Genomic DNA, 14,987 nt, shown 5'->3' on the forward strand with positions numbered 1-14,987 from the left:
TAAAGCATTTTTTCATCATGGGAATAGCGTTTACAATCCATGACAGAACGATGAAACAATGAGCTATATCTACCATGCACCAGTGTGGTTAAATCTCACAAACACTGTGCTGGACCCATGGACTCCTATCACCCTGGAACTGAATCCCAAATAAACTCTTCCTTGAGTTGCTTCAGTTACAGTGTTTTATTACGGCAACAGAGAATGTAGCTAAGGGGCTCGGGAGAGACGATTCTATATCTCTGCAAGTGTGATAGTAAGGAATCATCATCTTCCTAAAGTTAGTATCCATTGCACAGCTTTTAAAAATTAGGTTCTAGGTTTCTACTGGTTAGTATGTCACTTCGGGGAAACAACTTGACCTGTCTCAGTTTGAATTTGCCCATATACTCATTCATTCGTTCGCTCAATAAACATCTCACTGTGTTCATTCAGTCAATAAACTGTGTGCACTCGGACACAGTGACACTTGGACACAGCCAGAAGAGAGGCCAGGGCTCATCTATGAAAGGGAACCAGCAGTCTCTGCTCCTGTCAGGTCTCTGCTGGAATCTTGGTAATGCCCACAGACAGGGCAGGGCATGGGTCCAGGCAAGATTACAATTGTCACCAAACTAATAGATTTGGGACCAAGCAGAAAGTGAAATGAAACAGCCATCTAGACATTAAAGGGGCTGGTTTAGGGGGTGCCTGTGCCTTAGACTCTTTCCTGGAGGGGGCTGATGACTTACCAGGGGTGGCAGGGGTGGGGGAGCCTTGCTCTGGGCGTGGACCTTCACGGGGCTCCAGCCCTTGCCTTTCTCGCTGATCTGCCTCTTGCTGCTCAGCAGCCCCATCCTGTAGGAGAGTACGCGGCAGACAGTGACAAGAGATCACAAACCCTGGGTCCCTGCACCCAGCCTCCTTCTGGTTAGGAATACATGACAGCGCAGCTCTCCACATCAGAGCGTGGGAGAAGAGGCTGAAAGAGCTAAGCTGGTATCCATCTTCTTCTCAGTGACCCAGAAAGGGAAAATGACTGTGTTCAGGACACAGACATCACCTGGCCTGGGTTCTAGTTTCTCACGGACAGGAGCCTGGGCAGAGGAGCGATCTTGATCCTGTAGAAGGCTGGCCCCATGTCTGGTGGTCTGGGTTTTAGTCTTATTTTGCCAGTGGGCCACTATGTCACTGGGAAGTCCCCCTTCCTCCCTGGGCCCACGGGCTCCTCTGTTGATGGTGAGATTTTATTTGATTGTGTCTAATAGGGCACTCCGCAGCTAGAATTTTTGGGTAAGATGCCATATACAGAGGACAAACTGACAGGTAGCATGGTGGGCATTGAAGGTCAATCATAGTTGCCCAGTAACATTGGAAATTTTGTGTAGAGGTGAGATCATGGTCAAGTTTGTTCTTTGGTGAAGAATCTTAGCAGATGTGGGAAAGACCCAAATTCAGGCAGCAAAATTAATACATAATGTTTTCCTTGTTATTTTGATTATTGATGGGGTAAGGATGCAGTTATTTTTGTTTTTTAAAAAAGAACAAAATAAAGATGTGAAGGAAAAAAACAGAAAATTTTAAGACTGTGTACATGTGGGTGTTAATGCAAAACACTGTCCCAAAGATATTTCTAGAATGTTAATATCATTTACTTCAGACAGCAGGACTTCATAGGACTTTTATTTTCTCTCATGTAATTTCCTATATTCCATGAGCACTTCAATAGTAAGTGAATACTCTTGAACAAGAAGAAAAGTTATGAGACCCTCTTAACAATTTGCCTAACAACAGCAGTACTTAGGGACTGGGAAAGAATAGTTCCTGAATAGATGAGGCACCAAGTGGCTGGGACTCAAGTCTTTCCTGTGCTCCCCATCTCCAGGCTCAATGACAAGTCAGTGAGCAGCAGGTTCTAGAACCTTCTCTACACTTGGACATCTTCTGTCCCTGTTCAGATGACCACATTGTTGTTTTCCTCAATCTAGTCAGCCACCAAATTTGAACTTTCTGGAAAAACATGTCCCCTTAACCAGCAAAATTGAATATTTAAAGACCCCAACAGGAAGTCCAGCTCATGACCTAGTACTTACATTCCATGACCAACTGACTTTCCAGGGCTTTAGGGAACGCACAGCTTCTCAGTGAAGACCAACTACACACTAGTCATTTAGGAGGTGTAGTTGTGTGACAACTTTTTTTTTTTGTGACTGGGCTTGGGCTAACCCTGCAGTTTCAGGGTGATTGGAGACAGGAAGTGCAGAAGTCCACCAGGGCAGACAGAACACACATGTAACCCTGGTGTTTCAGGAGGCTTGGCTTCATCCAGAAGACAACAACCTCCCTTCCAAGAAAAGATGGGAAAAGGGTGTGAGTTTGCCTGTGTGAGTGAGTGAATGGGTGTGCACACTTGTGCGATTTGTGGGTTACCCAAAAGAAAACAGGAGACTTTTGTTGCTTGGAAACATACTTGACCCCCATGCAGACTCTCACAAGAGCCGGGAGGTCCCTGTTTGCCCCTGGGGAGGTGCTCAAAGCCCAAAACCCAACCTCAGCCAAACGGGATGTGGTGAAGGCAACAGTTAAAATCAGAGACAGAAGGCCTCGACTGACACCTGGTGTGTGTGTGTCATGGTTGAAAAGCACTGGACACCTCCAGTTTTGATGTTTGTGATTGCATCAGTGGCTTGGCTACGATAGTCCTTGCATCTGAAGCAGGAGAGCCCAGGAGGCTTTAAGATGGCGTGGAAGGTGGCAGAGCAGCAGCTCCAGGGCTGTGTCCAGCTCACACAGGAAGCAGGTGGACAGCTGACCCTGCCAGGACAGTTCAAGTTCAGATCCCCACTTCTTCCCTGCAAGGGATACCACCTGCCTACAAAGCTTTCAAGGACACTTCTTTCTCCCCATCGTTCTAGCAACGGTGGCCAGGGCTTGGGTGACCAGAGCTCAGAACAGCCTGCCCACTGGCTTTATGAGCATGAGCAAATCATTTCACTTCCCTGAGTCTATCTCCTTGTCGATGGGAAGGTGTGAGTCCATTCCTGGTACCACAGACAAAGCTTTCTGAAGAAGGTATCCTCAAACGTGGCTGAGAACGTTGAATAATTGACCTCTCATCTGGGATGGGGTCCAAGAGCTCTCTTTGTGCAGAATTAAACCCAAGCATGAAATTCTCAATTCCATCTTGTCCATTTGGCTTGTCTCTGCAATCCATTTCCAGCTGGTCACAAATGTATTTTAATCATGCCTTCCTGTGACAGTTGGCTATGGACATTTGCGTAAAATAAGGGCAACGTACACCAAAATATGGAAACAATTGTGTGAACTGGAGGCGAACAATTGTGTGCTGCCTGGGCAAAAGCAGCTGCCCTGACTCCGCGAGCTGTTGGCTAAGCAGTTCAAAGGCGGTTGTGACCGTTCAGTCGCTCCCTGACGTGCTCTGGTGTAGGCTTAGTGCGCAGAAGATGTCTGGGCAAGTTGATGCGTAAAGAGCAGACACGTAGGTGTAAAATGAAAGGCCAACAGCTTACACATAACTAACAAGCATTGCCAAGTGGCCCCCCCGCAAGATGAAGACAAGTTAGAAACAAGGAAGAAACGGGACACTAAATAAACATTTTGTTCTGTTTTTGTTTCTCTTATATTTTGAATTAACACAGATGATAGCCTGTTTCCAGAGCTAGCACATGAGCTAGTGAGAGGTCTGTGGGCATCACGATTCTTTCCCTCCCCAGGGCTTTGCAATTTCCAAGGTGGTCCTGGGATGTATTGGGGTTCTCTGTCTTTTCTCTGGGGGCCAAAGCTTGGTATAAGAAATCTGCAGGTTTGGTAGTGGCCTGAAAGATGGTGGCCAGTGAGAGCCCCTTGGACTCAGCAAAGCATTGAGCCATTTATTGTACCTGCACTGGCATCACTAATCCAGAAACCCATGCTTGTTATTCTAGAAAGAGGGGACACCTGGTTGAAACTAATATCATGAGTGAAGTCATTTTTAGGGTATACGGCTTCAGGTCCGTCTGACTCCAATTCCTATTTTTGAGTGGCAGGGGCTGTCTGGTATTAGGTGCTCTTCACAGTTATCCTAACACTCCACCCACAGTGCACTGATGGGGGGCGGGGGTCACACAGTACAGTAAGCAAGAACAGAGTGTAATTGTTTGTCCTTCCGTAAGTTGCTTAGGATTTCAGTGTGTTAATTGGAGTAATGATTGTTTCTATGCCCCGAATTTCTAAAATATTTCCTATATTTCTATAAGGCCTGAATTAGTATTACTCATTATTAGTGCATCTTAGAACAGTGCCTAATTCATCTAAATGTCTAATAGGCACCGCACTGTTATGCTAGAATCACAAACAGCCAATGGTTGCAGTGTCTTCAGTAACCATGAGAGGTAAGTGTTACTAGTTCCTTTCTGCAGATGGCAGTTAGGGACAGCAGAAATCTGTCTGCCATCATGCCGTCAGGGAACAGCAAACTCAGCCTTCAGTCACAACTCAGCATCGTTCCCTCCACACCTGAACTTGAAGCAGCCCCAGCCCTGGCTCTCAGGAATCTGTAATCTTTTGTTCATTTTGTCCCAAACATTCCACCCCTGCTAACAAAGTGCTGTGCTGCACCCAGCAGAAGGCACAGAGCTAGTCCAGCCCTCATCCAATCCTTATCTCATGCTGGCTTCTTGCTTGGTTTGCCCTTGAGCGTCCAGCACAGTCACACACAACTTGTGATTACTGTTCTCCTGCCTCAACTTTGACTAGTTCCATGTCCTTGATTTGTAAAATACAAGTCCTATAGAACGTTCTATATTTTTGACTTTGCTTCTGTGTTATGGTTCATAGCATACTTGCCTCTCTCTTTCTCTCTCTCCCTCGTCTGTCTTTCTTTCTTTCTTTCTTTCTTTCTTTCTTTCTTTCTTTCTTTCTTTCTTTCTTTCTTTCTTTCTTTCTTTCTTTCTTTCTTCCTTCCTTCCTTCCTTCCTTCCTTCCTTCCTTCCTTCCTTCCTTCCTTCCTTCCTTCCTTCCTCTCTCTCTCTCTCTCTCTCTCTCTCTCTCTCTCTCTCTCTCTTTCTTTCTTTTTTGGTTTTTTTTTTTTTTTTAGAGACAGGGTTTCTCTGTGTAATTTTGGTGCCTGTCCTGGATCTCGCTCTGTAGACCAGGCTGGCCTGGAACTCACAGAGATCCACCTGGCTCTGCCTCTCCAGTGCTGGGATTAAAGGCATGCGCCACCACCGCTGCCTGGCTTCTTCCTCTTTCTTATACATAGAGCAAAAGCCACAGGCTCCATTTGATTCAGATACATCTTTTCCTGGTAGGGATGCTCCCTAAGGGTGATGTACATTGTATAGGAGGTACACAATGTAGTTCAGGTAGTCTGTCCCCATATATCCATCAACAATGGTCTCACCAACATTTCAGCTGATTTTTTTGTTGATAGTTACAAAAGCTAGTATTCCGATTTCATCATGGGCTTCACATTTATTTGTTAGTTGAGAGTTGAGAGAAGATACGGCCAGAAAATGGGAAACCCAGAAAGACTGCCAATCATAAATCTACCACAGGCAGGTATTTTCCCGAGGACATTTGAGGCAGAAAATGAAGATTTTCCATTAGCTGGATTATAGAGTGTGTATCAGAATTATTTAAGGGAACACAGTCCAAGTTGTGTGCAATACTTTTTAAAGACAGGTAATTTGGGCTTGGAGAGATCGCTCAACAGTTAAGAGCACTGACTGCACCTTCTAGAGGACTCTGGTTCAATTTTCAGTACCAAAATGACAGTTCACAACAACCTGTAACTTTAGTCCCAGGGATCTGGTGCACAGACGTACATGCAGGCGGGCCACAGACAAACAAACAAGCATTTTTTTAGATAGCTGAACACTTCTGATAGTCCCAAGTCATCTCCCATCAAGAGATTGACCATGTGTACTGGTTAATTTTATGTCAACTTGACACAAGCTAAAGTCATCTGAAAGGAAGGAACCTAAATTGAGAAAATGCCTCCATGAGATCAGGCAAGCCTGGAAGGCATTTTCTTAATTAGTGATTGAATAGGCAAGAGCTCAGCCCATTGTGGGTGGTACCACCTCTAGGCGGATGGTCCTGGGATTTATAAGAAAGGAGGCTGAGCAAGCCTTGGGGAGCAAGCCAGTAAGCAGCACTCCTCTGTGGTCTCTGCAGCAGGATCCTGCCCTGCTTTAGTTCTTGTCCTGACTTCCTTCGATGGCAAACAATGATGGGGAAGCATAAGCAGAAGAAACCCTTTCCTTCCGAACTTGCTTTTTGGTCACAGTGTTTCATCACAGCAATAGAAACCCTAACTAAGACAGCATGCCTGATCCTACTTAGCTCCTAAGTCATTTATTTTCCCAACACAAGCAATGGGTTTGATAGCCACGTGTGGCTTTGTAGTATCTGGCTGAGTGAGGACCCCTGGGCACCTGTGTCAAGGGACAAGCTAAGAGTGAGGACTAAGGCAGGGTGAGGAAGGGGCACTCCTGTTGCCATTTCAACTTTATAAAACTCAAATAATTTCTGCTGTGTGTGGAAATTCTCCCACCCCCAAATGCGGTAAATCTGTTCGAGAAGATTTTTTGATGATAAAGAGTTTGAGGGTTCCGAGCAGAGCTTCAGGAGGGAAGCTGACCTTCTTGTGAAGCTGCTCGGAATACAAGCCGTGCATCATCCAGGTGTCACTCTGAAGCCTTGGAGAAGCCCAACATTGCATGATTACATGCATGAATAAAACTCCTTTATATGAATAGAAATTCTTCTTGGAGGGAAATCACATGCAAATCTGTATTTTAAAAATCCCCCATTAGCGATCACGGAAACATGTTAGTGATCTGCTCTCCTGTCAACAATGCAGCTACCCTCATATCTTGCATTAATGGCACAAGGGTTGTAATCTACTCTTCACTGTTTAGTTTTTTGTAACTTTTAACAATTCAATGAAACACTAAATCTCAAACGCATTACTTCTTAATGGAGTCCATTCTTTGTATGGCGAAGGATTCTGAAACATGGTTTTGTAAGCAGCTGATCCCAGCCCCACCCTAACAGTTCTGCCTCAAAGGTGGGGTGGGGCTCCAGGATCTGCATTTTAAGGTCAGTGATGGACTGATGATACTTCACATAGATGCTTTGATTTGCCTTTGCTTCTGGAGTACACATTGTAATAGCGACCCGTAGCCCTGCAACCTTCTTTGAGTTTGCCATAAACGATGCTAATCCTCTTGTCTATAAAGTGAAATGCTTCTTTTCTGTCCTCCATACAAATACCTCTTACATGGCGCTATGTTTCTTGCATAGTGTGTTGACGGGGAAACAATTTCCCTTTCGGTACTAGCTCGTACCTGAGGTGCTTTCTAGTTTACAAGATGTTTTTCCTCATGCTTCTCCTCTCACGCCTTCTCAGCTGCTCACCTTTCTCTGAAATAACCATGAAAAGGACAGCCTTGCAAACAGAAAATAAATGACTGAAAAATAAGATAGATGTGGATGGTACAGATGGAGTTTGAATTGGTAGTCTGAAACATAAATAAAAAAGAAATAAAGCATAAGCTAATCTAGAAGAGCAGACAGGCAGCAAGGATGTCTCTGCTCAGCACTCTGACTCCACATCATTCTGAGAGTCCTAGCAATCAGACAGGAAAGGAAAACAAACAGCCCAAGGTCAGAAAGGACGAAAGGAAGATTGTCTTTATTCATGGACAGCTTGGTTCTCTGCATAAAGAAATCCCAAAGAATAATCAAAAATCTTAAGCTCTGGAGAGATGACTCAGAGGATGGAAGCACTTACCAAGCTGATAGACTGATTCAGTCCTCAGAACATGGCAGAAGGAGAGAACCGACTCCTGCAAATGTCCTCTGACCCCCACATGAGTGCTGAGGTACCTGTGAGTGTGTGTGCACATGTGTGCACTTGTGCGTGCACACATACACTAAATAAATGTCAGTAAACATAAATAAATAAATGCAAAATTCTAAAAAATTCTGAATCTAATACATACATATTTTCTTATGTACTTACAATGAACAGTTGAAATGGAAATTAAAGAAGAGCACTCTCTACATTAACACCAAAATATCTATATGTGGGTCTAAATCTAATGAACTATGTACTGAGTGTATATGAAGGAATCCACACATCTCTGGCAGCAGATCCAAGGCCTGGAGCTCTAGTCGGTTCATGACTACCAAGGGTCAATATCCAACTATGGTTTCTTGAGCACAGATGAAGTGCTCAAGGATCCCAGCCAGCAAGTTACTTTGTGGTTGTTAACAAGACGATTCTCAGATTTCTCTGGAGAGACAGGACCGGAAGAGCCAACATTACTCTACAGGAAAAGAACAAAGTTGAGGGTCCATCCTATCTGAGTGTGAGCCTTTCTCTCAAGACACAGAGTGGTAATATGAGAGAATGGACATGTGGGCCTGTGCACACCACAGAAAGCCTAGGAATACCTTCGTACAGGTAAAGTCCACTGCTCCTTGACAATGACCAAGGCAATTCACCAGACCAAAGGCTAGTCTTTTTAATAGATGGGTGGGAGCATTGAACACTACACGACAAAGGGAAAAAACTTACTGCACATAGACAGGGAACATTGCTCACAAAAATAACTTAAACCAGAGCATGAAACTATTTATAAAATGCAAAACTATAAAACTTATAGAGGACAACATGGGAGAAATCAGGCGACCTTGTGTTTGGTATTGTCTTTAACATTTTTTTTAAATTACATTTATTATTTGTGTTGCCTGTATGTGTGTGTGCATGTACCTATGTATATACATATGTACTTATGTGTACATGTGCACATCTGTGTGTATGTGTGTATGAATGCACACACATGTGCCTGTGTGTGTCAATGTGCATGTGTGTATATATGAATGTGTGTGTGTGTGTGTGTGTGTGTGTGTGTGTGTAAAGGTCAGAGGACAACCTGTGAGAGTCAGCTCTCTCCTTCCACTATGTAGGTCCCAGGGACAGAGCTCAGGTCATCAGCAAGCACCTTTACCCACTGAGTCATCTATTCTGGCTTATTAATGTCTTTTTAAAAGCAAGTTGTTTTTTTTTTGTTTTTTTTTTGGTTTGTTTGTTTGTTTTTTTTGTTTTTTTTTTAGTTAGAAATTTTAAGCCAAGTGATGGTGGCACACATCTTTAATCCCAGCACTCGGGAGGCAGAGTCAGGTGGATCTTTATGAGTTTGAGGCCAGCCTGGGCTACAGAGTGAGTTCCAGGTCAGGCACCAAAACTACACAGAGAAACCCTGTCTCAAAAAACAAAAACAAAAAAAAAGAAAGAGAGAAAGAGAGAAAGAGAGAAAGAAAGAAAGAAAGAAAGAAAGAAAGAAAGAAAGAAAGAAAGAAAGAAAGAAAGAAAGAAAGAAAGAAAGAAAGAAATTTTAGTGTACAAAAAAATGAGTTTCACTGTGACATCTTCAATACATGTGTATCATGTTCTCACATTTACCTCCCACGGGTATTATCTATTTATTTGTTTATCTTATTCATAATGAGACAGGCTCTCATGAGACCCAGTCAGGCCGAGAACTCCTGACTATCTTGCCTCTGCTTCCCAAGTTCTGGGATTGACAAGATTGCCAAGTTCTGCGCTACCACATCTGTCTTGTAATGTCTTTTTAGATGGAACACTGACAGCATGATCCACAAAATAAAAATGTGGACTTCCAGTTACCAAAGAGAGACTAAAGACAATGAATACAGAGAGCTCTGCACATGTATGGCCGTAGCATCAGTGTTCAAGTTAGCTTTCAATAAAAGCAAAAAATATATATATCCATTAGCTATAAATGGATAAAAATTACGGACCTAATGAGCCACTGACATCTCCAACAACCCGAGTGAGCATTAAGAGCATTGTGCTGTGAGACAAAACAAAACAAGTATTTCCCCCAACCCTATCCCTTGTACAAAGTACTGGGTATGGGAGATTCATGATTGCCCAGAGAGGTGATGGTAAAGGGACTAGATAGAAAAGAGTGAAGGGAAACTTCTGGGGGTGATGGAAGTGTTTATGTGGCGAACATTGCACAGTGTGTTCATCTTTACACTTTTGTTTTATTTTATCCCAGGCTGGCCTAGGTAGCAACTCTCCTGCCTCAGCCTTCTAAATCCTAGGATTACAGATGTGAGCTCACATGCCTGACCAAGTGAGTTTATTTTTCACCAAGTCACAACTGTACACTGAAGTGTGCTCATGTATCTCCACTGAGACATCCCAAATCACACCAAAAAGCCAGGGAAGTTTTCCTTATACACATGTGCATTCACAGGGAGAGAAATCTGCCAAGGATGTAGCAAGAAAAACTGGGAGTGCCGTGTTCAGGACCAAGCCAGTGTGAGATAGGAGAGACACTGGCAGTAGAGTGAATCTCTGAATACAGAAAGGGAAGCAAAAGATGCTCCATCAGAGCTCATCACTTGGGCAGTGGTCCATCGGATGGCAAGTGTTACTGATACTGTACCATAAAGTGCACGTGCGTGTGTGTGTGTGTGTGTGTGTGTGTGTGTGTGTGCGCGCGCGCGCATGTGTGTGCGTGTGTGTGTGTGTGTGTGTGTGTGTGTGTGTGTGTGTGTATGTGTGTGTGTGTGTGTGACTAGTCTACTTGATAGCATAAAAACATTGTCTAGTTGTATTATTGTAATGGTTGTTTTTCAGCTAATTTTTTTTAGTAGTAACTTATTGACGAGGCACAGTAAAGCTAATAAGAGCACAGAACAGAATATAAGTGTTATAAGACTTAATATTTTACATATATTGTATGTATTAATGGAATAAATTATATTACAAACATTATAACATATAATAACAGCATAGCGAGAAATAGACTGTGCAGCTCCAAGCAGAGACAGATATGGTTGGAAGTGGATAACTGAAGGTATCAGCATTTAAATGTGCTACTGTGAACCATAAAATCAATCACTGGGTGTAAAGGGTAACGGATGAGAATGGAAGAGCTGGGGAGGGGAGAGCTTGGGCGATGCCCGGCAAGAAAAGAGGCAGCAGGGCAGGGACTTTCCATGCCTTTGTGGAAAGCCACCACTCAGGGGTTGGAATTCACACTGGTTTGTTTATTCTGTGTGTGTCCGTGTGTACAGAGGCCAGAGGGTTTACGCTAGCTGTCACTCCTCAGGAGCTCTCCGCTTTGGGTGGTCTGCGTACACTCTCCAACCAGGCGAGGTTGACTGGCCAGCAAGCCCCAGGGACCCAGGCCTGGGATTAAAGCGTTTGTCGCTGCCCCGAACTGATTTACGTGGTTCTGGGGACTGAACGCAGGTGCTCTGTGCTTGTTCTACACTTTATGGAACAAGCAGTCTCCGCAGCCTCACCGCAGTTCTAACTGCAGCAAAAGCAGGTTTAAAGACGCATTTGTTGTCATTCGCTTCTGGGACGGAGCCCTAAGCAGTGGCTAGGAGGCAAATTTTTAGTTTTCAGCTGACATCTTTTGGAGCTGTCCAAAATGTTTTTTTTTCTTTTAAAAAGTGTATTTACGAATAACATATACAATCACAACATGTAGCAAAGTAACAAATGTATGGGTAAAGGTTGACAAGTAAGAGAGATATGAACTAGAAAGGTAAAACATCCAGGATGTATTACTGTTAGGCCGAGGGAATTCCCAGGTGGTGTTTATTACACAATCGAGATGTGTAAGAGGAAATAAGAGGGCGGTCTGTACATATCTGAAGATGTTAAAGAAAATATATAGAAATCTGTGGAGTCAAATCTAACTGCTAACATTGGAAGGGTTCAGGCCTCTGCCAGGGCTGCTAAATTAACCTGCCTAAACTCCTTTTACAGAGAGAAGCAAAACAAAGAAAAACAAAGACAATCACTCAAAAAAAAAAAAAAAAGAAAAAGAAAGAAAGAAAGAAAGAAAGAGAGAAAGAAAGAAAGAAAACCAGAGTGTGTGTCCTGAACCCCCTCTGAGAACGGCAGAGGGACAGGAGGGAGGTGACACCCTGGCCCCGGCCAGTTTCATCCACTCTTGCAGAATGAGACCTATTACAAATCAAATCAATGTCCTTTCTCTTTTACGCAGTGGTTTTGTTTTTACCGCAGGAAATTCAGAAAATAACATGGGAGATAGAAATTATCCCCAACACCATCATCCAGAGACAGCCATTGTGAACACTCTGGTATGTAATTTTCCAAGACCATTTTATTTTTAAAAAGCAAAAATGGGATCATTATCTACATCCTGTTTTGCGACCTGCTTTTGAAAGAGCACATCACAGCCGTCCTATCCGCCGCTATCTGCCTTGCCTCCCTTATTGCTCGTGGGTCTATGAAGCCACCCATTAGAGCTTCACCCATCAGAGCTTCATATCTTCCGTCCCTTCTGTTACCAGTATACTTCCAGTGCCTTTTGCACCCCCAAACACGTGTGAAAACGTCCTGGATCGCAGTCATAATTCTAACTAAACCTTTGCACTAATTTTTGTTGAGGTTAAATTCCTGTGAGTGGAATCTCATGGGCGTAAGCATAGAGTGTCCTCCGACAAGTCACCAGCTGGCCCCTCACAGCAGCGTGGGGGCTTGTCTCCCCTGCAGGAATGCTTCTCTCCCTCTGTCCTTCCCGAGTTTGTTTATTAAAAAGTATTCTTTACCTTCCAGTTTCACTTTTTTTGTTAAACTGGTAATATATGCAGAAAATCTGAACATCTGGGGATTACACACATTCAAAAAGGAAAATCCCCTAAAACCCCAGCAGCAGTCTGTGGATGTGGCTCTGTTGGTCGTTCCCACCGAGCATGTACAAAGACCTGAGTCCACCGCCAGCACCACACAAAGCCAGTGGTTCAGGCTCATGACGCTGCCAGTTGGGAGATGAAGTCAGGACGATCAGAAGTTCAAAGTCGTCCTCTGTTCCATTAGGAGCATAAGGCCAACCTGAGCTACATGAAACCTTGTCTCAAAAAAAAAAAAAAAAAAAAAAAAAGATAAAAACCAAAACACCAAAAACCAAACAAACTAAAACTGAAACCACAGTAAACAAAAATATCTACACCAACGGAAAACCATTATAAATAGTTACTATTCACATTACCAGGGCTGTTACATATACAGCATACTTAAAATATCCAGACCACTTATCCTGTTTAATAATTTAATTATGTCCATGAACACTACATTGTGAATTATACTTATAAGTAAATATAATTTATTTATATTTACTAAATAATTAAGTTAGGTAATTGAATAAAATATGATTTATAAGTAAGTAAATGTAGTTTTGACAGATTATTAACTGCCATTCTACATTATTTACTATTAATTTATATAACCAGTATTAGCCAAATAACTTATTTTCAATGTTCAGTAATTATAACTTATAAATTATAATTATATATTATATAATATCACATATTACATATAATTATATATTATAATGATAACCTACAGACTTGTAAAGTGTATATTGAGTTGTTTGTGAATTTAGAAGAATTGCAATTACATTTATTGACTGATTGTGTGTGTGTGTGTGTGTGTGTGTGTGTGTGTGTGTGTGTGTGTCACACACACCACAGGACGCCTGTGGAGGTCAGAGGACGACTTGTAGGAGCTGGTCCTCCCCTTGCACCACGTGGGTTCCCGGATCAAACTCAGACGGCCAAGCTTGGCAGCAAGCTCCTTTACCCATTCCTCATCCCATCTGCCCTTGCGCATTTTTAAAGCTGCGACTGTATAAGTGGGATTCTGTGTCAAAACGAGGCACATTTTTTAGGCTTCTAGCCTGTTATGGTAGGACTGATTTACACCCTCGGTGTTGAAGAAAAAGTTATTTTTTACTCCCTTGTCAATGGAAAAACAAGGGTCAGGGGGAAGTCAACCTTGCTGACTTGTCAAATGAAAAGTGATAAATAAGACAATTTTAGCTTACACCTATTAAGATCTGTCATATTTATTAACCACAGCTTCTAGTGCTGTGGTTTGGTTTCCTCATAATACGGCAGAGATTTTTATGTAACACACGTATATTTAATCCACACATCATTGTGTCATATGTTGCAGACATTTTTCTCAACTTAGGTTTTGCATTTTCCCCCTTGTTTGTGGTTCCCTGCACACAGAGGCTCAGTAGTGTATCTGCTCAGGTCATTGATCTGTCTTATACAGAAATGTGTAACTGTTGAAACTTGCTCACGGTTAGTGGGACATGTAAAAGATTTTCGTTTCATTTGTTATTATTGTGTGTGTAGAAGCGCGCGCTCGGGGATCTGAGGACAGCTTGGTGGGGCTGGTTCTCCTTTTACTATGTGGGCCCTGGATTCAGGCTGCTGGGTTTGTACTGCAAACACCTTTGCCTGCTGGACCATCTCACAGGCCACAGAGGTTTTAATTATCGTGACTATGGCACAGAGGTGAACCTTCGCCCCACAGCCTTCAAAAGTCAAACGGGTTTTCTGTCAATAGTCCAACAGAAACTTCACAAGATGTTTCTAAAACTTGGTGGATGAGAAAAATGCTTAAGAATAGAAAAAAAATCAACAAAGGAAAAGAATAAGATGGCAAAGATGTCTCAGTAAAAACTGCAGTGACTGGGAGATGGCAAAGGAACACATAGACACACACACACACACACACACACACACACACACACACACAGACACACACATCACAAGCACCACTCACCACACATATGGAAGCACACCAGACACCAGACAGACACCGTAGATCACCAGAAAGAAGGCCACTCAGTGGCTGATGCTGTGACATCTGATTTTTCCGTCAAAATGTGAAACTGTTCCCTCCCCTCACAGCTGTGTCCTAATATCAAATCTAAGTTGATGAAAGATTTAACAACCAAAGGCAGACTTTAAAACTGTTAGAGGAGAGAATAGGAAACTAAATAAGGATGGTTATTGAATTGGAAAGTCAAGTATTATATAATAAAAATTTAAATATCCCCATCTTTCTCATGACCCAAATCCTATCATATATTCTCAGGTCTGTTCCTGGAGGACTCATGTTCCCTACA

The 14,987-nt window shown here is 42.9% G+C and overlaps 1 protein-coding gene across 1 annotated transcript in view; it reads right to left on the bottom strand.

Moving 5' to 3' along the window:
• Blk (BLK proto-oncogene, Src family tyrosine kinase) overlaps positions 1-14,987 on the bottom strand; it is a 46,034-nt gene that overhangs the window by 16,208 nt on the left and 14,839 nt on the right. The window contains exon 2 of the mRNA XM_042284247.2: positions 732-837. Coding sequence (XP_042140181.2) covers positions 732-836 — 105 coding nt within the window. The 5' untranslated portion in view covers position 837. The remainder of the gene's footprint in view (positions 1-731; positions 838-14,987) is intronic.

This window comes from Peromyscus maniculatus, chromosome 9 (assembly GCF_049852395.1).
Source record: "Peromyscus maniculatus bairdii isolate BWxNUB_F1_BW_parent chromosome 9, HU_Pman_BW_mat_3.1, whole genome shotgun sequence".
NCBI lineage: Eukaryota > Metazoa > Chordata > Mammalia > Rodentia > Cricetidae > Peromyscus > Peromyscus maniculatus.